Source organism: Dunckerocampus dactyliophorus, chromosome 5, assembly GCF_027744805.1.
Source record: "Dunckerocampus dactyliophorus isolate RoL2022-P2 chromosome 5, RoL_Ddac_1.1, whole genome shotgun sequence".
Taxonomy (NCBI): domain Eukaryota; kingdom Metazoa; phylum Chordata; class Actinopteri; order Syngnathiformes; family Syngnathidae; genus Dunckerocampus; species Dunckerocampus dactyliophorus.
The window spans coordinates 31,936,269-31,962,283 of NC_072823.1; the positions used below are offsets into that span (position 1 = coordinate 31,936,269).

Consider the following 26,015-nt stretch of genomic DNA (forward strand, 5'->3'; position numbering starts at 1 on the left):
TGTTGCAAAATATGATGTGGCTCTCACGGAAATATTTTAAAATATGTGGCTTTCATGGCTCTCTTAGCCAAAAAGGTTCCCGACCCCTGTTATACATGTAGATGGTGTTACAACATTTTGGGTTACGATATTTTGTTTTATGATGTTTGGTTTTCTTATAGATCGTGTTACGTTACGTTTCAGTGAGTGTTTTATTTTACAATACTTATGTTACAAAATGTTTCGTCATGATGTTTCCTGTGATGGAATATTGTGTTTCATTTTTATTCTATTTCATTTGATGACGTTTCGTGTGACAGCATTTCGTTTTACGACGTTTCATGTGACATTGCCTGTTACGACAGTCGGTGTGACCACAGTTTGTGTGACCACGTTTCGTGTTATGACCTTGTGTTACATTTCGTGTGACAATGTTTCACGTTATGATGTTACCTGTGACAACATTTTATGTGACAATTTCATTTGATGACATTTTGTTTTATGACGTTTCATGTTACAATGCCTATATAACAACATTGTACGGGACGTTTCCTGTGATGTCATTTTGTGTGACAATGTTTCTCTCTATGACATTTGGTTTTATGATGTTTCATGTGACCATATTTCCTGTTGCAATGTTTTGTGTTACAACATTTAGTGTGACGATGTGGTGAGACGATATTTTCTTTTATAATGTTTTGTGACATTTCATGTTATAACATTTTGTGTGACAGTGTGTGTTTTATGACATTTTGTTTCATGATGTTTCATGTGGACAACATTTGGCGTGACATTTCATGTGATGTTTTGTGTTACAAGGTTTTGTGTGACCACTTTTCGTGTTTCGACATTTGGCGTGATGTTTCGGTTCGTGTGTTTTTCGTGACAATGTTTTGTTTTACGATGTTTCATTTTTGTGTGTCATTTCTTGTGACAATGTTTTGTGTTACATTTCACGTTGTGAGGTTTCGTGTGACCACGATTCTGTGACAATTTTTCATGTGATGACGTTTTATGTCACACGTAGGGCTGTCAAGTGATTAAAAATTGTAATCAAATTTATCACAGTTTTCAAATGAATTAATCATGATTAATCACCATTTGCAAGTGTGTGAAATTCATTTAGCTGTCATTTATGTTCAAGTTCCCAATTACACTTAAACTTCCGACTCTGTCGTACGAACGGAACTCGTACGTAGGCCGAGGACGTCCCGCACTAAGAGTAAAAAGTAGCAAGACGAGTGGCTGGTGATCAGGGTGTGTTGTTGAGGATGTTCTTGTACAAGCATACAGTACCTAAAGCTGGTGCACTGGCGCTCCTGCAGCTGACTGCAGTCAGAAAAAAAGGAATAGGAACATTCCCACAGCAAAGCGGGCAGGTAGAGGAAAACAGAAGAGAAGAGGAAAGCAGGAGATGTTAGATGACAGTTAGTAACAATTAATCACTTAGTCTTCTCCCTCCATTTGTTGCATGTGCACGAAGGTGGTCTCTTTATAAAGAAGAACACCCCCCATGCAGGGAACGTCCACACTGGCACCCCAGCATAAACTCACTAAATTCTCAAGACTGGCAACCCAGTAAACTACCTGCGGGAGCGGTTAAAAAAGTAATGAAAGAATAATATAATATACAACACTTTATGATACAATACAATACTGTCACGCTCTGCCTTTTGTCTGCAGTGCACTCCGGCCGGCGGAGGCGGAGACTCCTGAGCACACCTGCAGCCAATTATTTCAGGGACCTTCTTCAGCAAGGCAGCAGCGATACCTCGTCGCCAGATTGTACTTTATTCTTGCCGTGAGTTGTGTCTAGTCCTGCTATCAGCTACTGTATGTGCTATTATTGTTATTTGCTTCCTGCCTCGGTTTGACTGCAGTGTTTTTTGTTACATTAGAGTTAGTTATTTTTCTGTCAGCCTTTTGCTGTCCGCGTTTTCCGTTTTTCTACCCGCTGTGGATTTTCCTAATTTATGTTGTACTTTTCCCCTCATCAATATCCTTTGTTTGTATTAAATACCTTTTGTTTTTCATTTTTTCCTGTGTTCCTCTGCCTTGGGATTCACACTTTAATCTTGGTGTACGCCAAATGTGACAGAACAATCTGGCCACGACTGGATCCCGCAGAAATGGAGCACTTCCGTACCGCCCTGTCACGTCAGAGACAATTGGTCGGAAATCACGAAAAGATTCTTCGTGAGATCATGGAGGCCATTACTGCCTTGTCTGCTAACGTTGAGTCACTAGATCAACGACTAGAGAGTTCTTGTACTCACCTGTCGCAGGAGGGCGGGGCTTCCTCGGCTGGCTTAATCACCCCTAGTCCACCTCTCATGCCCACACCTGTTCCAAACCAGTATCGGGAACCTAACATTCCTCACCCTTCTCGTTTTTCAGGTGAATTGGACTCATGTGAACAGTTCTTACATCAGCGCTCCTTGGTTTTCAATCAACAGCCAGCAACTTACTCCTCCGATCAGTCTAAAATAGCTTTCATTATGAGTCTACTCGCCGGAAGAGCAACTGCATCGGCCATAGTGGTGAGCAAGTCTATTCCCACACCACTCGTACCTCCCTGCCCACCTTTTTGGCAGAGATAAAGAAAGTTTTTCACCGTCCTATTCACGGGAGGGAGGCAGGTAGCCGGCTGTTAGATATCAAGCAGAGAGGATGCTCGGTAGCGGACTTTGCAATAGACTTTCATGTGCTAGCTGCCCAGAGTGGATACACCGTTACCGTCCTTCGGAATATCTTCCACAAGGCTCTCAACACCCGCATGAAAGACGAGCTAGCGGTCAGGGACGATACTTCCTCCCTTGATGAACCTATAGAGCAGGAGAGGTCCTACGCCCCGGCATCTACCCCTCGGCCGGTATCGACCCTACCACTGGAGAGACGCGACGCTGGACATGGACACCGAAGCATTATCTCCGGAGGTGCCAATGCAGCTGGGAGGACATCGCCTTGCCCCAGCGGAGAGAGCCCGTCGTGGCAGGTTAGATCTCTGCCTCTACTGCGGTAGCCCGGATCATTGCCTACCCCAATGTCCACCAGACCGGCACGCAGACAAGAATCGACCCGTTGATCGGTCAAGAGACAGGTTTCGATATCAGGGATCGATCAACCCTTGGCCGGGGATCGTCCAACTCCCAGTCACTGTGAGTACGCTGATGACGCAGTCACTACACGTGAGGGAACCTCCCCTCTTCGGCTTCAGATTGACTATTCCGGGGGGTGGGGGTGTAGAAACATTCAGATCTCCGCTCTCATTGACTCTGGTGCGGGCGACTGCTTTTTGGACACTGTGTTTGTACAAAAGCATGATTTAAAAGTATTGAACTCTCCTCTCCTAAGAAGGTTCATTCCCTGGACGGACGTCTCTTGGAGGTGGTCTCTCACCAAACCGAGCCGTTATCACTCCACCTGTGTGCCAACCATTTTGAGACCATTCCATTCCATTTTCCTCCACTTATCCGGGTCCGGGTCGCGGAGGCAGCAGTCTCAGTAGGGAAGCCCAGACTTCCCGGTCCCCGACCACTTCCTCCAGCTCCACCGGGAGGACACCAAGGCGTTCCCAGGCCACCTGTGAGACATAATCCCTCCAGCGTGTTCTAGGTCTTCCCCGGGGCCTTCTCCCGGCTGGGCATGCCCGAAACACCTCACCAGGGAGGCGTCCGGGAGGCATCCGGACTAGATGCCCGAGCCACCTCAGCTGGCTCCTCTCGATGTGAAGGAGCAGCGGCTCTACTCTGAGCTCCTCCCGGATAACCGAGCTCCTCACCCTGTCTCTTAGGGTGAGTCCCGCTACCCTACGAAGAAAACTCATTTCAGCCGCTTGTATCCGCGATCTCGTTCTTTCGGTCATGACCCAAAGCTCATGACCATAGGTGAGGGTGGGAACATAGATCGAACGGTAAATTGAGAGCTTTGCCTTCCGGCTCAGCTCTCTCTTCACCACGACGGTCCGGTACAGCGACCGCATTACTGCAGACCCTGCGCCGATCCGCCTATCGACCTCACGCTCCAACCTTGACTCACTCGTGAACAAGACCCCGAGATACTTGAACTCCTCCACCTGGGGCAGGACCTCATTCCCAACCTGGAGGGAGCAATCCACCCTTTTCCGACTGAGAACCATGGCCTCGGATTTGGAGGTGCTGAGTCTCATCCCAGAAGCTTCACACTCAGATGCAAACCGTCCCAGTAAACGCTGCAGGTCACAGCCCAATGAGGCCATCAGGACCACATCGTCTGCAAATAGCAGAGATGAGATCCTAGTGCCCCCGAACTGGACTCCCTCGACACCTTGGCTGCGCCTAGATATTCTGTCCATGAAAATTATAAACAGAATCGGTGACAAAGGGCAGCCTTGGCGGAGGCCAACGTTCACCGGAAACAGGCTTGACTTACTACTGGCAATGCGAACCAGGCTCCTGCTCCGGTTGTACAAGGACTGAATGGCACGTAGTAGCGCGCCACCAATCCCATACTCCCGGAGGACCCCCCACAGGACACCGCGAGGGACACGGTCGAATGCCTTTTCCAGGTCCACAAAGCACATGTAGACCGGTTGGGCAAACTCCCAAGTACCCTCCAGGACCCTTGCAAGGGTGTAGAGCTGGTCCAGTGTTCCGCGACCAGGACGAAAACCACATTGCACCTCCTGTAGCCGAGGTTCGATTAACGGTCGTACCCTTCTCTCCAGCACCCTGGAATAGACTTTCCCAGGGAGGCTGAGGAGTGTGATCCCCCTATAGTTGGAACACACCCTCCGGTCATCCTTCTTGAAAAGGGGGACCACCACCCCAGTCTGCCAATCCAGAGGTACTGTTCCCGACTTCCACGCAATATTGAAGAGACGTGTCCGCCAAGACAGTCCCGCAACATCCAGAGCCTTGAGGAATTCAGGGAGAAACTCGTCCACCCCTGGAGCTTTGCCACTGGGGAGCATTTTGACTACCCCAGATACCTCAGCCATGGTGATGGAACTGTCCGCGTTCGATCCTCAGTCTCTGCTTCCTCTATGGAAGGTATGTCAGTGGGATTGAGAACCGAAGCCCGAAGAAGCCACACGGGATCTCCCCCCCGTAGACCCATCACCTGCGGGGGCAAGCATAAGGGTTCGGTGCATTGCGTTTTGGGTGGCGGTCGAGGGCGGGCACCTAGGCGACCTGGTCTTCGGTGGCCAAATCTGGTTCTTGGGACATGGAACGTCACTTCTCTGGTGGGGAAGGAGCCCGAACTTGTGGGAGAGGTTGAGACATTCTGACTCACCTCGACCCACGGTTTGAGTCGAGGTCCAAACTCCTCGAGAGGGGCTGGACCTTGTTCTACTCTGGAGTTGCTGCAGGGGAGAGGCGGCGAGCTGGTGTGGGCTTATTAATAGCCCCCCGGCTCGGTGTCTCTGTGTTGGAGTCATCCCCGGTGAACGAGAGGGTCATTTCCCTACGCCTTTGGGTTGGGGAAAGGGTCCTGACTGTCGTTTGTGCGTACGCGCCAAACGGCAGTTCAGAGTACCCAGCCTTCCTGAAGTCCATCAAAGGGGTGCTGGAGAGCACCCCAACTGGTGACTCTGTCGTTTTACTGGGAGACTTCAACGCCCATGTGGGCAATGACAGTGTGACCTGGAGGGGCGTGATTGGGAGGAACGGCCTCCCCGATCTGAACCCGTGCGGTATGATGTTGTTGGACTTCTGTGCGAACCACAGTTTGTCCATCACAAACACCATGTTCCAACATAAGGATGTCCATAAGTGCACATGGCACCAGGACACCCTAGGCTGCAGGTCTATGATCGACTTTGTAGTCGTATCATCAGACCTGCGTCCGCATGTTTTGGCCACACGGGTAAAGAGAGGGGCTGGTGATGGTGATGAGTTGGATTAGATGGCGGGGGAGGATGCCGGACAGAAACAGGAGACCCCAACGTGTAGTGAGGGTGTGCTGGGAACGTTTGGCAGAGTCTCCTGTTCGTCGAGTCTTCAGCTCTCACCTCCGGCAGAGCTGCTGCATCCCGGGGGAGGACGAGGATATCGAGTCCGAATGGGTTCTATTCCGTGCCTCCATTGCTGAGGCAGCCAATCGGAGCTGCGGCCGCAAGGTGGTCGGTGCCAGTCGTGGCGGCAAGCCCCGAACCCGATGGTGGACACCAGAGGTCAGGGCTGCCGTCAAGCTGAAGAAGGAGTCCTATCGAGCATGGATGGCTTGTGGGACTCCTGAAGCAGCTGACGGGTACCGGCAGGCCAAGCGGCACGCGGCACGCGGCTTCGGCGGTGGTCGAGGCAAAAACTCGGGTGTGGGAGGAGTTCGGTGAGGCCATGGAACACGACTTTCGGTCGGCCTCGAAGAGGTTCTGGCAAATCGTTCGGCGCCTCAGAAAGGGGGAGCAGTGCCCGGTCCACACTGTTTACAGTGGGGACGGGGGCCTGCTGACCTCGACTGAGGATATAGTTGGGCGGTGGAAGGAATACTTTGAGGCCCTTCTCAATCCCATTTTGAGACAATCCGTTTTTTTGTAATTCCGTTCCAGTCGGCTCCGTTAGTATTAGGCATAACTTGGCTCAGGCTACACAATCCATCTATTGACTGCGATAAAACATGCATAATTAATTGGAGCCCCTTTTGTCATGCAAATTGTTTACGCTCAACAGTTACTGACATCCCCGCCGTGACAGCCAAAGAGGAGGCGATAGACCTGACAGGTGTTCCTGCGGAATATCATGATCTTAAACAGGTGTTCGTGCCCAGACGCTACCGGCGCATCGTCCTTACGACTGCGCCGTTAAGTTGCTCCCTGACGCGACACTACCCAACGAGAGACTTTATAATGTTTCTGGGCTGGAGCAACAAGCTCTAAAAGCCTATATCTCCTCCTCTGTAGCCACCAGACTTATTCGACCCTCTTTGTCGCCACTTGGGGCGGGATTTTTCTCTGTGGCCAAAAAAAATCAATCAGTCTCTGCGGCCCTGTATTGATTTTTGGGGACTTAATAGCATAACTGCATAACGTCACTTCCTGTTGTCACAACGTCACTTCCTGTTGTACGGAAAGGACGCTCACGGAAAAGCTCCGTCCACTATCACCGGAGTTTTAAACTTTTGCGACCTTGGTGAATACAGTTCGTGATCACAACTTGTGATTACAACTCTGCAAGTGAGTGCTGAGACTTCTGCCTCAATTCGGACTCGCGAGTGGACTAAACACACCAAAAGAGACAATCAGGTGGAGCCGACAGCCGTTACAAGCAAGCTATCATGCTAGCCGCGGTTTGACAGCCGCACACGAAGCCTGATTTTAATAACAGGATAACATTTGGAGTTTTCCTGTGCAGCTTTTCCGGCCCACGAGGACTGGTGGGACTTTGGTGAGATACTGGTGAGAGATAAACTCGCCGTTATAACGAATATTAATCACCGAAGGCTTTGCACCACAAGCCAACGACTAACTGACGGCGTTACCAAGCAACAGTAACAATGTCAAAGGCTCGAGGGAGAGGAAGCGCAACAAGCGGTGGCTCTAGCAGTTCTGGTCAAAGTACTTCAGATTCAGTCATATATACGGAAGATGTCGATCTAGAACAGATTCCTGAGACAACCGGAGGTGCTCAGCTATTACCACAACCGCCGCCGAGACCCAACAAGGATGACACAGTTAATCAGATGACACACCTGAGTGGAAATATAGACAAAGCAACAGCGACAGCCTTGCAGAAGGTTAAACACCGCGCAAAAAAGCAAGAAAGAAGTTTAATGGAAAAGTGTGAGGATACCATGGCGAAAACCATGGAGGATTATGGAAAACAGATGCAGCAACTTGTGGAGAATTCCAACTCCATGCAAAAACTAACTTATACTCTGCTAGAGACTTCCAACGCCATACAAAGAGAAATGCAAGGTATGAAAGAGCAAGTTTAAGTTCAGAGAGAAGCATTTCAAAATGAAATGGGGATATTAAGGAAGGAAATGCAAGGTCTGAGAGTGGAGAATAAAAAATTACAGGAAAGTTATGCTGCACTGGGAGCCACTCTCAAAAATGAATGTGAAGAAAAGGATAAAATCATTGAGCAGCTGAAAAACACCATAGATGACATGGATCAGAACACGCGAATGAATGACGTGGTCGTGACGGGACTTCCAATCAAACCAAGGTCCTATGCCAGAGCAGTGGCGAATACTGAAGAACCAGACGAAATGGATGTCGCCTCAACAGAGCAACAAGTTGTTGATTTCTTGCAATCAAAGAATGTAGATGTAGACAGCCAATCTATTGATACTTGCATCCCACTGTATGGGAGGAACCGTACTACACCCGTCATCATCGTCAAATTCACTAATAGGAAATACAAGGTTGCTCTGCTGAAACAGGGAAAGAAGCTGAAAGGAACAAATGTCTACATGAATGACCACCTGACCAAGCGCAACGCTGAGATTGCGAAGAAAGCACGTGATCTGAGGAAGCAAGGAAAGATTCAAGGAACATGGAGTGCAAACTGCAAAATCTTCATCAAAGCAAATGGAGGACCAGAGGCCAGAGTTCTTGCTGTCAAAGACATCAAGGACCTAGAAAGATATTGAGGTCTCCCAACATGGAGGAAAACAGCTTTAATATGCTACAAGAAGATCTACAATTGGACACTTTTCACTTTACAGATCACAAACAATTGGATATGGAAAAAGATATTGATCCAGACTCAAATGTTTTCTCTCACATTACAAACGACTGCCGTTATTATACGGAGGAGCAATACAACAACAGCTTAATCAACGACGACAAGTTATCCATCATACACATAAACAGCAGAAGCTTGAACGCAAACTTTACTAATATTAAACAATATTTGAATCAATTCAAAGAACCTTTCAAAGTTACAGCAATCTCAGAAACTTGGATTAATGCTAACAAAGGAAAGGACTTCGAGCTGGAAGGATATGAAATGATGTGTGCAAACAGCAACAATGCAAATGGAGGAGGTGTGGCCGTATACGTGGACAAACATCTGACCTACAAAATGGTAAAGAATATGTCATTTGTCATTGATAACATTTTAGAATGTATAACAATGGAAATCTGTAAAGAAAAAAGCAAAAATGTGTTAATAAGTTGTGTGTACAGAACTCCAAAGTCAAAGATTGGAATGTTTGAGGATTGGATTAAGACAACGTTTACAGACATAGGTCAAAAAACTATTTTCATATGTGGAGACTTCAATATTGACCTCTTGAACTCACACAAGTGCAAGGAAATAGATGACTTCACAGATACAATGTATAGTTTGAGTTTATATCCTAAAATCATCAGACCAAGCAGAATACCAGAGCACTGTGCCACCCTCATCCATAATATATTCACCAATGACTTGGATAACAACACCATCAGTGGCCTGCTAATTAGTGATATCAGTGATCATCTTCCAGTGTTCACAATCTACAATGAACATTATAAGAAAAAACAGGTGGAGGCAAAAAAGACTTTTCAAAGATTGCATACAGAGGACAGCATCCGTGCCTTCAAGATAGGACTAGAAGAACAAAGTTGGGAGAGGGTCTACAGTGCAATAGATGAGGATGAAGCATATGACAGCTTCCTTGGCACTTATATGGAGCTCTACGATAAGAACTGTCCCTGGCAAGAAAATCCCAAGAAGCAAAAGAAAAACCAGCAGCCATGGATGACTAAAGACTAAAAAATGCCTGTAAGAAGAAGAACACATTATATAGGACATTCATCATTCAACAAACTACAGAAGCAGAACAAAAGTATAAGACTTACAAAAATAAGTTGACAACTATCTTGAGAGTGTGTAAGAGGGAATATTATAGTCATGTACTAAATAAGAACAAAAATAACATGAGAGCAACTTGGGGCATCTTAAATAGTCTTATAAAGAACAACATTAAGAAAGCAGACTACCTTCACTATTTCATGGTTGGAAACACTTACAGGAAGGACATGAATGCGGTAGCTGAAATGTTTAATGAATATTTTGTAAATATTGGAAAAAAACTGGAAGAAGAAATTCCAAAACAAGACACAATTGATGAAGGGAATGATATCATTGATAGGAATCTTAATTCTATGTTTCTCACTGCTGTAACCAAAAAGGAGATCACTGACATTGTTAACCATTTTAAGGCAAAAACATCAACTTGATTGTCATGGAATCGAAATGGAAACAATTAAAAGGGTCATCAATGAGATCGCAGACCCGTTAACATATATTAGTAACTTATCATTTCCGACTGGAATATTTCCAAGCAAAATGAAAACAGCCAAGGTGGTTCCAATTTTCAAAAAAGGAGACAAACACCAATTTAAAATATTATCGGCCAGTTTCCTTGTTACCACAATTCTCTAAAATTGTGGAGAAGCTATTTAATAATAGGTTGGACAAATTTATTAATAAGAATGAATTATTTGTTAGCAGTCAATGTGGTTACAGAGCCAACATTTCAACTTCTATGGCACTGATGGAAATCACGGAGGAAATCACTACTGCCATAGACAACAGAAGATGCGCAGCAGCAGTATTCATGGATCTGACAAAAGCTTTCGATACAATTAATCACACTATCTTAATTTCAAAATTAGAAAGGTACGGAATTAGAGGATTAGTCTTGAATTGGGTTAAAAGCTACCTAGCAAAGAGGAAACAATTTGTAAAGATAGGAGAATATACATCTGGGAGTTTAAATACCACGTGTGGAGTACCCCAGGGGTCCATACTGGGACCAAAACTGTTTAACTTGGACATTAAGACATTTGTAAAGTAACAAACAACTTAAAATTGGTCTTATTCGCCGATGATACCACCGCTTTCTGTTCTGGTGAAAGCACACAAGAACTCATTAAAAAGGTCAAGGATGAAATGGTCATATTAAAGTCATGGTTTGACAAGAATAGATTATCTCTGAATTTAAGTAAAACTAAAATAATGTTATTTGGTAATAGTAGAAAAGACACATACGACCAAATACAAATTAATGGAGTGGATATTGAGAAAGTGGAAGAATATAAATTCCTTGGGGTTGTAATAGATGAAAAAATGAGTTGGAAATCTCATTAAATATATACACAACAAAAGGTGACAAGAAATATCTCTATATTGAATAAAGCAAAATATGTTCTTGACCAAAAATCACTCCACACTCTGTACTGTTCCTTAGTATTACCATATCTAATGTATTGTGTGGAGATATGGGAAATAATTACAAAAGCAATCTTCACTCGCTCACTGTACTGCAAAAAAGATCTGTGAGGATAATTCATAATACCAAGTATAGAGAACATACAAACCCTTTATTTTTAAAATCACAGATATTAAAATTCGCAGATTTAGTACACTTTCAAACCGCTAGAATAATGTATAAAGTTAATAACAACTCGTGCATCAAAGATGGCGCCCTCCGTGGCAGACGTCTCTGTGACACTCTCCCGTGTTTTTCTATTTTCTGCTATTTTATTGTTCATTTTGGACATTCAACACACTCACGCAGTACATTACAACAGAGCGACACTTTTGAACATCGTCAGGGTTCACCATGAACTTTCATTTAGCCTCTCAGACTTTGCCTTTCTTCTGCGCCGGGAGAACGCAGCAGCCTGCGGGCCTGGTGAGCTGAATACCCGGCGAGCAAAGCATCCGAGGGGTAAACGAGGCAAGCGAGCCGACCTGCATGCTAGGCTAAAAGCTAGAGCGACGAGGCCACCGCTACCAAGCCTGCTGCTAGCCAACGTCCGCTCTCTTGAAAACAAGATGGACGAACTACGAGCAAGGATTACAGCTCAACGTGAGATCAGGGAATGCTGTGTCCTCACCTTCACAGAAACCTGGCTGACGGAGGATATACCGGACTCGGCGATCCAGTTGGAATCATTTGCTGCTTACCAGGGAGATCGGACTTTAGCGTCTGGTAAACACAGAGGTGGCGGCGTCTGTGTTTACGTAAACGAACGGTGGTGCACAGACGTACAGACGATGGAAAAGCACTGCTCGCAGGACATTGAGCTGCTGATGGTGAAATGCAGACCTTTTTATTTGCCTCGTGAGTTTAGCGCTGTGTATTTAACTGCTGTTTACATCCCACCACGAGCTAACACTGCTAATGCACTAGGCCTCCTGCATGACATCATTGATAAACACGAGACCAAACACCCAGACGCTGCATTCATTATATCTGGCGATTTCAACCACTGTAACCTCAGGACTGTCCTCCCCAAATATTACCAGCATGTGAGCTTTCCCACAAGGGAAAATAACATCCTGGACCAAGTCTACAGCAACATGAAAGGTGCTTTGAAGGCTGTTCCAAGACCCCACTTTGGAAAGGCTGACCACATCTCTATATTCCTTTATCCAACATACAGACAACTTCTTAAACAAGCTCCCCCTGTACGTACAGCAGTTAAAGTGTGGAATGAAGAAACTGATCAAGTACTTCAGGACTGCTTTGGCTGCACAAACTGGGATGTGTTTAAAACTGCAGCGGGGAGGGAAGATTGTACTGTTGATTTGGATGAATATGCTTCTGCTGTTACTGGCTACATTAGCACATGCATAGAGACTGTTAGCACCACCAAGTATTACAGAAAATACCCTAACCAAAAACAGTGGATGAACTGTGATGTAAGGGCTAAGCTACGTGCTCGTTCGACTGCATTTGTCATGGGCACCGCTGATGACTACAAAAAGGCCAGATATGACCTGAGGAGGTCCATACGGGAGGCCAAAAGACAGTACAGACAGAAGCTGGAGGGCTACTATTCCACCTCAGACCCTCGGCGCATGTGGGCGGGGCTCCAGCACATCACAGACTATCGACAGCAGAGTAGCGTAGCCACGTCCAACCAAACCACACTTCCAGATGAGCTGAACGAGTTCTATGCCCGCTTTGACACCCAAACTCCTGACGAGCAGAGAGGGTGGCTGAACCTGGGGAGCACACAGGACTCACCTCTCATGGTGACATCAGCTGATGTGCGCAGGGTTCTAAACAAAACAAACCCACGAAAAGCAGCAGGGCCAGACAACATCTCAGGACGTGCACTTTGGGTTTGCTTATCAGAGCTAGCTGATGTGCTTGCTGACATATTTAACCTGTCGCTTGCACAAGCATCTGTACCGACCTGCTTTAAGTCCACCACCATAGTGCCCGTACCAAAGAAGAGCAACGTGACCTGCTTGAATGACTATCGCCCTATAGCACTCACTCCTATTGTTATGAAGTGCTTTGAAAGAATAGTCATGACCCACATCAAAAAGAGCATCCCGGTGGCAACTATGGACCCTCTACAGTTTGCATATCGCCAGAACCGGTCCACGGATGATGCAGTCAACACTGCCATCCACACAGCCCTTTCTCACCTACAGGGCCAGGACACATACGTCACAATGCTATTTATAGACTATAGCTCTGCTTTTAATACAGTCAGCCCCCACAAACTCACAAATAAGCTCCTCACACTTGGCCTGTCTCCCTCCCTCTGTAACTGGGTGTTTAACTTTCTCACAGGCAGACCCCAGTCAGTCAAAGTCCACAACCGCACATCCAGCTCAAGAATTGTGAGCACTGGGACCCCACAGGGGTGTGTGCTGAGTCCACTCCTCTACACGCTCTTCACCTACGATTGCGTGGCCTCCCAGAACAACACCAGCATCATTAAATTTGCGGATGACACTACAGTCATCGGACTGATCACTGGTGGTGTTGAAACATCATACAGAAGAGAGGTGGCGGACCTCATAGCTTGGTGTCGTGCTCACAATCTCCTTCTCAATACAGGTAAGACTAAAGAGATGATCATCGACCCAAGAACAAGGGAAAAAGAGCCGCATAAACCCCTGTTTATTGATGAGACTGAGGTGGATAGGGTGAAAACCTTCAAGTTCCTTGGCACACACATCAGCGAGGACCTCACCTGGTCTCACAACACCCAACAAATTATGAAGAAGTCCCAAAGGAGACTGTACTTCCCGAGAAGACTGAGGAAATTTGGCATGTCCACCACAATCCTGAGTTGCTTCTACAGATGCACTATCGAAAGTGTCCTTACCGCCTCCATCACTGTTTGGTACGGTAACTGTACAACACGTGATAGGAAGGCACTCCAGCGGGTGATCAAGACCTCACAGAACATTGTTGGGGCAGCCCTCCCCTCACTGCAAGACATTTATAAATCTAGAGTCCTACACAGAACACACAACCTCATCAAGGACAGCACACATCCACAACACTCATTATTCACACTCCTACCGTCAGGCAGACCCTACAGGAGTTTGAAGTCCAGGACCACAAGGCTGGCAAACAGCTTTTACCCACAGGCCATCAGGCTTCTCAACGAAGCACTCGCACACGCCGCACGCAACACACGCACACACTCATAGCACTTTATTTATTTATTTATTTATTTGTATTATTTGCTTGTATCAATGTCTCTTCTGTTGTTGTTGCTTAATTTATTGGTATATATGTTTATGTGTTTATGTTTCTTATGTTCTTATTCTTTCTTGTGTTTTCTTTCTTTTCTTGGGAGAATGAACAGAATAAGATTTTCATTGCATGGTATAACTGCTGTTTTACCATGCACATGACAATAAAACTCTCTTGAATCTTGAATCTCTTGAATCTTACCCAAAAACCTAATAAAGTATTTCTCAATCAGAGAGGAGAAATATGATCTTAGAGGAAAATTAAACCTAAAACATTTATATGCGAGAACAACGCTGAAAACCCACAGCATTTCCGTGTGTGGAATTAAATTATGGAACGGATTGAGTAAAGAACTCAAACAATGTACAGAGATGAGCAAATTCAAAAAACAATACAAGCAGTTGATGTTTGCTAAATACAAGGCAGAAGAGTCCTGATTGTTCCGTCAGGTTTGTTATTTTATTTTTTTTAATTTTTATTATTATTTTTTTTATTATTTTTCTTTGTTTTGTTAAAAAAAAGAAAAAACTTTGTTCTTTTTTTATTTATTTATTTAGTATTGTCATCATTATTATTATTATTAATGTATATGTATATATATATATATAAAATATTTTTCCTTTTTTTGGGGGGAGGGCTATCTTACCGTTATCTATTATGTATTATCCTGACTATCACTGAAAACATGACATGGAATGCAGGAAGTGAACAACATGTACTGTACAAGATGTAGATTGGAAGGGGGGTAGGATTAAATAAGCTTTGCTTCTTCCTACTCCTTTTGGACATGTAGAACTGTGAAAAAAATGATTCATGAGATGTATTCCATTGTAACCTTCATGTTCAAATAAACTAAACCAAACCAAACCAAACCAAACTGTCCGCAATAGTTATTTTCTCCCACTCATGGACTTAGCCTTTTCCGCCCTACACTCTGCACGGGCGTTTACTAAACTTGACTTCTGCAATTCCTATCATCTGATGCGTATATAGGAAGGAGACGAGTGGAAGACTGTGTTCAATACCCCACTTGGACATTTCGAATATTTAGTGATGCCGTTTGGTCTTTCTAACGCATCGGCGGTTTTCCAAAACGATGTCCTTAGAGATATGATAAACCAGTTCTGTTTTGTCTACCTTGGCGATGTTCTCATTTTTTCTAGGAACCAGCAGGATCATACCCATCATGTGCAGATAGTTCTCCAGGGACTACTGGAGAATAAATTATACATCAAGGCAGAAAAATGTGATCCACGCTATCTCCGTGCCTTTTCTTGGGTACATTGTGGAGGTCAACTGCGTGCCGATCCCGCCAAGATCCAAGCTGTGGTTGAGTGGCCAACTCCTAAATCAAGAAAGCATCTGCAGAGGTCCCTGGGGTTCGCTAATTTCGATAGGTGATTTATTCGCAATTTTAGCAGCAAAGCAGGACCTCTGACCAAGCTTACATCCCTCAAGGTACCTTTTGTATGGACCCCAGAGGCCTAGGCAGCTTTCAATATGCTCAAATGCTTGTTCACATCCGCACCTGTGTTGATTCATCCTGACCCTGCCTTGCAATTTTTCGTAGAGGTCAACGCCTCGGATACGGGAGTGGGAGCCGTGCTGTCTCTGCGATCCCCGGTCGACCAGAGGCTTCACCCATGCGCATTGTTCTCGCGTCGCCTCACGCAAGTGGAGGGTAATTATGACGTGGGCGTAGGGAGCTGGGGGCCATCGTTCTCGCGCTGTGGGAGTGGCGACATTGGCTAGAGGGTGCAGCCCTGCCCTTCGTGGTCGTCACTGACCACAAAAACCTTGCCTACATCAGGACTGCTCAGAGACTCAATGCTCGACAGGCCCGCTGGTCACTACCTGTCACCCGATTACACTTTTCCATCACTTACAGACCCTATTCACACAATACCCAACCCAGCGCACTATCCAGGATCTTCGGTGCCACGGAGGAGGAGACGGCTCCAGAGACTATTAGATCTGTGGCCCGGGTGTTCGGTGCCGTCCAGTGGGAGGTGGAGAAGAGGGTGTCGGAGGTGGCTGAGGGGATGGAGTTGCCAGAGGGCTGCCCTCCAGGGAGGCTGTTTGTTCCAGAGGAATTGAGACCTGAAGTGCAACAGTGGGGTCACTCCTCCAAGGTGGCCTGTCATCCAGGGGTGAGACGTACACAGTTGTAGGTGGCGCAGAGATTTTGGTGGACCTCTATGGCGGCGGATGTTAAGCAGTTCATGGCGGCCTGCTCTGTCTGTGCCAGGAACAAGCCCTGCTGGTCTGCTACAACCACTGCCCATCCCTTCCCGTCCTTGGTCCCACATCGCCCTCGACTTTGTTACCGGATTACCTTCGTCCTGGGGCAACACGGTCATCCTCAACATAGTGGACCGCTTCTCCAAGATTGTCCATTTCATCGCACTTTCAAGACTGCATCATCCTTGGAGACGGCACGCCTACTGGTGAGACATATTTTCCGCATTCATGGCATCCCATGTGACATTGTCTCAGACAGAGGACCCCAATTCGTTTCCCGGGTATGGAGAAGCTTCTGTCGGACGCTTGGGGCATCAGTCAGCTTGTCGTTGGGTCATCATCCACAGACCAACGGCCAGACAGAGAGGGCCAATCAGGACCTTGAAGCGGCGCTACGCTGCGTCTGTCACCGGCATCCATCGTCCTGTTCCATCCACCTCCCCTGGTGGAGTACGCCGACAACACCCTCATCAGCTCGGCCACAGGTATGTCCCCTTTAAAGGTCGGCTATGGTTACCACCCCCCGCATTTTCCATCACAGGAGGTGGAAGTGTCAGTGCTGTCCATACAAGCTCACCTTCGCCGGTCCCGGAGAATCTTGCGAGAGACTGTTGCTGCTCTTACCCGGACGGCGGTGCGCAACCAACGCTTGGCAGACCGCCACAGGATCCTGGCACCCGTCTACCGTGCCGGCCAGGAAGTATGGCTGTCTTCCAGAGATTTACCATTGGCTGGAATGAGCAGGAAACTCGCTCCTAGATTTGTGGGAATATATCCTATTGACTCTGTCATCAGCCTCTCCTCTGTCAGGCTAAGACTGCCACCATCACTCAAGGTACACCCAGTTTTTCATGTCTTCTGCCTCAAGCCCGTATCCTCCAGCCAGCTGTGCCCACCGGCTGAGCCGCCATCTCCGCCGCGTATGGTTGATGGTCAGCCAGCTTACACAGTGAAGGCCATTTTGGACTCCCAAAGGAGGGGTTGAAGGTTATGGTCCTGAGGAATGTTCCTGGGTTTTCCGCTCCTGTATCCTCGATTCATCACTCATCCGCAACTTCCAACGTCTCCATCCTAATAAACCAGGTATACCGTCAGGGGGCGTCTTATAGGAGGGGGGATACTGTCACGCTCTCCCTGTCGCTCTGCTGCCACCTGTCCGCAGTGCACTCCGGCAGGCGGAGGCGGAGACTCCTGAGCACCCCTGCAGACAATTACTTCAGGGACCTTCTTAAGCAAGACAGCAGCAATACCTCGTTGCCAGATTATACTTCCTGCTTCACCCTGTTTTTTTCCCTGCTTTCTGGTCCTGTTTATTCTTGCCGTGAGTTGTATATAGTCCTGCTATCAGCTACGTGCTATTATTGTTATTAGCTTCCTGCCCAGGTTTGCCTACAGTGTTTTTTGTTACGTTAGATCAGGGGTCACCAACGTTTTTCTTGTGAGAGCTACTTTTAGAAAATGAAAATGGCCACGAGCTACTCATTTTTGTAGAAATGATTTTCATACCTTATTTCAACCCAAACAAATAAAATATGCTTGTTTTACGAAAACATTCACAAAATGCTGGTATCCACAACTCATATTTCATGTTTCAGAATACATTTCTTTCTAGTGTTCTCACATTATTAACTGAAAACCTGAATGAAAATCAGTCCTGCGGGCGCCTCATGTGGTCGTGGGGGGCTACCTGGTGCCCACGGGCACTGTGTTGGTGACCCCTGCATTAGAGTCAGTTATTTTCCTGTCAGCGTTTACTGTTTTTGTACCTGCTGTGGATTTTTCTAATTTATGTTGTACTTTTCCCCTCGTGGACATCCTTTGTTTGTATTAAATACCTTTTGTTCTTCATTTTTGCCTGTGTTCCTCTGCCTTGGGATTCACACTTTAATTTTGGCGTACGCCAAACGTGACACAATACAATATCATCTTTGCTTTCATCATTTTTATAACACCCCCCGCGCAGGTGGCCAACTAATTCATATTCGTGAAAAAGAATATTGATATTAATATTAATGAGCACATATAATATTATATGATGCATGCATATAATATTCTATCCTTTCATTATTTTTATAACCACCCCAGCAGATAGTCAACTAATTATTAATATTAATGAAAAAGAATGAATGAGTTAAAAAAATATTAATGTTAATTGGCATGCAGGCATATTATATTACACTGCTCAAAAAATGTTTAGGAACACTTGGAAAACACATCAGATCTAAACTGGGGGAAAAATGATCTTGAATATCTTTCCTGATAAGTGGGTGATGTATTAGTAACAAAATGATGCCACATCATTTGATAGACCCCACTTTGGAAAGGCTGACCACATCTCTATATTCCTTTATCCAACATACAGACAACTTCTTAAAAAAGCTCCCCCTGTACGTACAGCAGTTAAAGTGTGGAATGAAGAAACTGATCAAGTACTTCAGGACTGCTTTGGCTGCACAAACTGGGATGTGTTTAAAACTGCAGCGGGGAGGGAAGATTGTACTGTTGATTTGGATGAATATGCTTCTGCTGTTACTGGCTACATTAGCACATGCATAGAGACTGTTACCACCACCAAGTATTACAGAAAATACCCTAACCAAAAACAGTGGATGAACTGTGATGTAAGGGCTAAGCTACGTGCTCATTCGACTGCATTTGTCATGGGCACTGCTGATGACTACAAAAAGGCCAGATATTACCTGAGAAGGTCCATACGGGAGGCCAAAAGACAGTACAGACAGAAGCTGGATGGCTACTATTCCACCTCAGACCCTCGGCGCATGTGGGCGGGGCTCCAGCACATCACAGACTATCGACAGCAGAGTAGCGTAGCCACGTCCAACCAAACCACACTTCCAGATGAGCTGAACGAGTTCTATGCCCGCTTTGACACCCAAACTCCTGACGAGCAGAGAGGGTGGCTGAACCTGGGGAGCACACAGGACTCACCTCTCATGGTGACATCAGCTGATGTGCGCAGGGTTCTAAACAAAACAAACCCACGAAAAGCAGCAGGGCCAGACAACATCTCAGGACGTGCACTTTGGGTTTGCTCATCAGAGCTGGCTGATGTGCTTGGTGACATATTTAACCTGTCGCTTGCACAAGCATCTGTACCGACCTGCTTTAAGTCCACCACCATAGTGCCGGTACCCAAGAAGAGCAACGTGACCTGCTTGAATGACTATCGCCCTATAGCACTCACTCCTATTGTTATGAAGTGCTTTGAAAGAATAGTCATGACCCACATCAAAAAGAGCATCCCGGCGGCAACTGTGGACCCTCTACAGTTTGCATATCGCCAGAACCGGTCCACGGATGATGCAGTCAACACTGCCATCCACACAGCCCTTTCTCACGGAGGACCTCACCTGGTCTCACAACACCCAACAAATTCTGAAGAAGTCCCAAAGGAGACTGTACTTCCTGAGAAGACTGAGGAAATTTGGCATGCCCACCACAATCCTGAGTTGCTACAGATGCACTATCGAAAGTGTCCTTACAGCCTCCATCACTATTTGGTGCGGTAACTGTACAACACGTGATAGGAAGGCACTCCAGCGGGTGATCAAGACCTCACAGAACATTGTTGGGGCAGCCCTCCCCTCACTGCAAGACATTTATAAAACTAGAGTCCTACGAAGAACACACAACCTCATCAAGGACAGCACACATCCACAACACTCATTATTCACGCTCCTACCGTCAGGCCGACGCTACAGGAGTCTGAAGTCCAGGACCACAAGGCTGGCAAACAGCTTTTACCCACAGGCCATCAGGCTTCTCAACGAAGCACTCGCACACGCCGCACGCAACACACGCACACACTCATAGCACTTTATTTATTTATTTATTTGTATTATTTACTTGTATTAATGTCTCTTCTGTTGTTGTTTCTTAATTTATTGGTATACTGTATATGTTTATGTGTTTATGTTTCTTATGTTCTTATTCTGTCTTGTGTTTTCTTTCTTTTCTTGGGAGAATGAACAGAATAAGATTTTCATTGCATGGTATAACTGCTGTTTTACTATGCACATGACAATAAAACTCTCTTGAATCTTGAAATGAAAATGATCACCCTATAGAGGGGGGAAATCAAAGACACCCCAAAAATGAAAGTGAAAAAATGATGCACACACTGGTCCATTTTGCTAAAATGTCATTGTAGCAACTCAAAATGATTCTCAGTAGTTTGTGTGGCCCCCACGTGCTTGTACGCATGCCTGACAACGTGGGGGCATGCTCCTAATGAGACTACGGATGGTGTCCTGGGGGATCTCCTCCCAGATCTGGACCAGGGCATCGCTGCGGTACCTGGATGCATGGAGGAGATTCCAGGAGACAGGTAGTTACTCCAGGAGAGCTGGACAGGGCCGTAGAAGGTCCTTCAACCCTCAGCAGGATCGGTATCTGCTCCTTTGTGCAAGGAGGAACAGGATGAGCACTGCCAGAGCCCTACAAAATGACCTCCAGCAGGCCACTGGTGTGAATGTTTCTGACCAAACAATCAGAAACAGGCTCCATGAGGGTGGCCTGAGGGCCCGACGTCCTGTAGTGGGCCCTGTGCTCACTGCCCAGCACCGTAGAGCTCCATTAGCATTTGCCATAGACCACCAGAATTGGCAACTACACCACTGGTGCCCTGTGCTCTTCCCTGATGAGAGCAAGTTCAACCTGAGCACATGCGACAGACGTGAAAGGGTCTGAAGATGCCGTGGAGAACGTTATGCTGCCTGCAACATCATTCAGCATGACCGCTTTGGTGGTGGGTCAGTGATGGTCTGGGGAGGCATATCCCTGGAAGGACGCACAGACCTCTACAGGTTAGATAACGGCACCCTGACTGCTATTAGGTATCGGGATGAAATCCTTGGACACATTGTCAGAACCTACGCTGGTGCAGTGGGACCTGGGTTCCTCCTGGTCCATGACAATGCCCGACCTCATGTGGCTAGTGTATGCAGGTAGTTCCTGGAGGATGAAGGAATTGATACCATTGACTGGCCCCCACGTTCACCTGACCTAAACCCAGTAGAACACCTCTGGGACATTATGTTTAGGTCCATCCGGCGCCACCAGGTTGCTCCTCAGACTGTCCAGGAGCTCATTGATGCCCTGGTCCAGATCTGGGAGGAGACCGCCCAGGACACCATCCGTAGTCTCATTAGGAGCATGCCCCCACGTTGTCAGGCATGCGTACAAGCACGTGGGGGCCACACAAACTACTGAGAATCATTTTGAGTTGCTACAATGACATTTTAGCTAAATGGACCAGTGTGCTGCACCATTTTTTAACTTTCATTTTTGGGGTGTCTTTGATTTCCCCCCTCTATAGGGTGATCATTTTCATTTCTATCAAATGATGTGGCATCATTTTGTTACTAATACATCACCCAATTATTATCAGGAAACATATTCAACATCATTTTTCCCCCAGTTTAGATCTGATGTGTTTTTGAAGTGTTCCTCTAATTATTTTGAGCAGTGTATTTTAATGCTGTTGGATTTTCAGTGGAGGTTCAGTGACATTTTATGATATAATATAAATATATAAAAAAAAATAAAATATATTATTCCTTTCTTTCATTATTATTTCTTTCATTATATTCATTATTATTCTTTCATATATTATTATTTCATAATCGCCAAATAATTAATATTCATACTACAAATATTAATATTAACAATAATATTAAAATAAAAACAATCCATCCATCCATCCATTTTCTATACCGCTTCTTCCTCATTAGGGTCGCGGGGGCATGCTGGAGCCTATCCCAGCTGACTTCGGGCGACAGGCGGGGTATACCCTGGACTGGTGGCCAGCCAATGGCAGGGCACATATAGACAAACAACCATTCACACTCACATTCATACCTATTGACAATTTAGAGTCGCCAATTAACCTAACATGCATGTTTTTGGAATGTGGGAGGAAACCGGAGTACCCGGCGAAAACCCCCACACACACACGGGGAGAACATGCAAACTCCACACAGAAATGCCCAGGGGAGAATCCAACCCAGGTCTTCCCGATATCCAAGCTGTTACTGTGTTGGCCAACGTGCTAACCACTAGACCACTGTAAAACAATATTGTTTTAATATTAAATACAAATCATGTTAATATTAAAAATATGAATATTGATTAGCAATATTAATATTGATTTACAATTAATTAGAAATAATATTATTGGCCAATATTAGTGCTATTATCAAGGTAAAATGAATAAAGCCGATGACATATTTATGTTCATATCAGAAAGGGTGCAGTTGATGAGCTTGTGTTCTTCTTCCTCGTGGTTTAGCTTGTTGGTGAACAGAACACGACATACGGAAGTGCGGTTGTAGCGCAAGCGTGACGACCGGGCTAAAGGCTGGACGGTGATTCTGATTCCATGTGTTCTATCCATCATCTAACATTGTCATTCATTATTGGTCATCAGCTAAACATTCTAAACTTGAAATGTGTTTAAGAAGTGTGTGAGACATATGCGGGCCTGAAACATTGCATTTAGCTTGTTAGCATCCTTTGTCGCGAGTGGGTGAACAATGGCAACTGAAGAGAGACGAGGAGGGTTCTGGCGCTGAATCTGATCTAATGATTACAAAAGTCACTTTGATTTCAAATGTTGCTCCAAAATCAGAGAAGGTCACTGTCAAGCTAGCAGGAGGGTTTGGAGGGGGGAGGAGCGAGCCTGTGGAACTCACTCAAGGTGTAGCCGCGGTCGTGGCTGTAGACAACCCTCACAGGAGATACGTCTTCTTCCTCTTCCTCTTCTCTGTCGCCATTCAGGACCGGCCTTTGCTCACCTTTCTGCCTCAGCTTCCCTGGCAGAGTCTGGTACTTGCTCAGCTCCACGTGGGGATTCTGAGCAAGACAAAGAGGTTTTCGGGAGTTTCAGAATGCTGTGAAATGAGACGATGATGAGCATGATTATAGCACTCATTTTCACGGATGAGTTCACATGTGTGTGACTGCCACATTATCAAAGATTTTATACTGTATCATAATGAAAGAGACTTATCAACAATGACAATGTGACAATGTTTCCTGTGGCGTCATTTTCTGTGACAATGTTACGGTTGAGGACATTTCATTTCATGACGTTTCATGTTACAATGCCTACGTTACGCTTCCTGTGTTAGCAGTTTGTGTGACGTTGTTTGGTGAGACAGTGTTTATTTTATGATGTTTTGTGTGACAATTCATGTTAAGACATTTCCTGTAATGATGTTTTGTGTGACAGTGTTTCGTTTTATGACATTTTGTTTGTGACATCTTTGTTTCATGGATTAGCCTTTTTGAGAAGATATCATGAATTAAAAAAACGTCCTAAGGTTAGAGTTGGTGACGGTTACGGACCACCATGAACGTATGGAGTATGTGACTGCAGCATATGCATTATTCATAATCATAATACATTCAAATTAGCGACCTAATCATCGCCCCAATGAAGTTTATAGATGAGCACAGCATTTTCTCGTTGCTCATAAGGAAATGTTGTTATTGTGTTATTGTATGCCATGCACTGGACCAGTACCTCTCCCCCTACGTCTGATTCCCTGTCATCTGGTGGGATGTCTACAGGCTACAGCATGTTAAAAATGAGAAGATAAAATGAGGCTGATGGGTCGGACGACGTGAAAAGAACATGAAGACGAGTGGTTGAACCTTCTGTAAGGATCTGCTGTGCAACTCCTCCAGACTGCTGGACTGCAACCTGCGCTGATGCCTGCGGAGCAAACAAGCTTGTGATGACGGAAAAACAACCTTTCTTTCGAGTATCTGCTGTGAAAGAAACGCACTCACCATGATCCATCCAACAGGATGCTGTCTCCAGGAAAAAGGAGTGATCTCGAGTTCTGAAAACTACAAGTACCAGTTAGAAACCAGCGATACGTCCGTTGCGTTGTGAAAACTGTGAGTACCAGCAGAAAGAAGCGAAATGTCTGTTGTTTGGAAGACTACAAGTACCACTTAGAAAGAAGCGATACAGCTGTTGAGTTGTGAGAAGTACAGTCAAACCTGTCTATAGCGGCCACTAAAGCGAAACGGCAAAAGTGGCCGCTATAGGCAGGTGGTCGTTATAGACAGGTTGGCGGCAATTTTGAATTTGTGCGTGCACATATTAACATGTCTGTGATTAGAAGCTTGTTGTGTTTGCAGATACATATAATTATACATGTTGACCAGTAGAGGGCACTGTGGGACTGCGGATAAAAGTTGTAAAGAACAACTAGGTTTGTTATTCTACACCACACACAGAACAAAGCTGTGCTAGTAATGTCTTACGCTTGTTTTTAATATTTTACTTTTTATACGGCAGAGTGTCATTACAGCTTTAGTTCATCAGGAAGTGACGGGAAGTGACGGTGGGCGTCCCGAGCAGGAGAGCTAGGCTCAGTGCTAGCTGTGAGTTTGGAGAGAGTTGGGAAGTGTGTTTATGTTGGCGTGGATGTAAAGTCCTGCAGTGTTCTCCACTGTTAATAAAGCCATTAAAGTGCATCGGCGACGTGAGTCTCTCCTTCCCCACAACAAGCGGCATTACAGTATTGACACACATTGTGCACATTGTCTCACACCAGGAAATAAACGGTGTCACTGTCTGCAACAAGCTCCAAAGAAGACGGCTTTTTATGTGGAACAACTGACAGTTTGTGTGGATCTTGTGAATGATTGTGACTGAGCTAGGACTCAGTAATTAAAGTCTACACACGACGGCTTCATTGATTAAAAAACGAAACTTTTTCGTGCATGAAGCTTCTACTTGAGTTGGTATTTTGGCCGCTATATGCGGTCAGATATTGACCAAGGGAGAGAAAATGGGTGGCCGCTGGCTGCGTTGGACAGGTGACTGCTATACACAGGGTCTATAACATGTAAATTTGCTGCGGGGGATTTTTCAGTGGTCGGTATAGGCAGGTGGCCGCTCTATACAGGTGGCCGCTAACACAGGTTTGACTGTACCATTTGAGGTGGGGTAGAATGTCAGATGTGTGTTTTTACGATACCATGATTCCAGGTCTCTCTGGCAAGGCGATGAAGACAACGTAAGTGGAGAAGATCCTCTGGAAGACGTCTAAAAACAAAACAATGTGTCCCTACTGACTGCATATAAACTAGGGGTGTAATGGTTCACATGGATATATTGAACCGTTTCGGTTCTGCATGTTCAGTTCGATCCACTCGCATACCGTTTCAGTTATATTTTATGCTATTTTTTTCATTAAATATATTACTAGAGTGATCTAAGCGCTTCATGCGGAACTAAAGTCCTAGGCAACACTACTGATTGAGGAGGGACAATGCTAGTAACTTGCAGGAGCGATATATGGCATCATGGCAAATGCAAGCGAGAAGCC

The 26,015-nt window shown here is 45.7% G+C and overlaps 1 protein-coding gene across 17 annotated transcripts in view; it reads right to left on the reverse strand.

Moving 5' to 3' along the window:
* ppfibp2b (PPFIA binding protein 2b) overlaps positions 1-26,015 on the reverse strand; it is a 130,590-nt gene that overhangs the window by 11,538 nt on the left and 93,037 nt on the right. For 15 of the 17 annotated variants that reach the window (XM_054777129.1, XM_054777124.1, XM_054777118.1 and 12 more), the window contains 5 exons: positions 25,665-25,732; positions 24,463-24,522; positions 24,325-24,385; positions 23,361-23,520; positions 1,276-1,308 (listed from right to left, as the gene is read on the reverse strand). In XM_054777129.1, the coding sequence (XP_054633104.1) occupies positions 1,276-1,308; positions 23,361-23,520; positions 24,325-24,385; positions 24,463-24,522; positions 25,665-25,732 (382 nt within the window). The remainder of the gene's footprint in view (positions 1-1,275; positions 1,309-23,360; positions 23,521-24,324; positions 24,386-24,462; positions 24,523-25,664; positions 25,733-26,015) is intronic. The other 2 variants (XM_054777121.1, XM_054777120.1) reach the window with 1 other exon arrangement.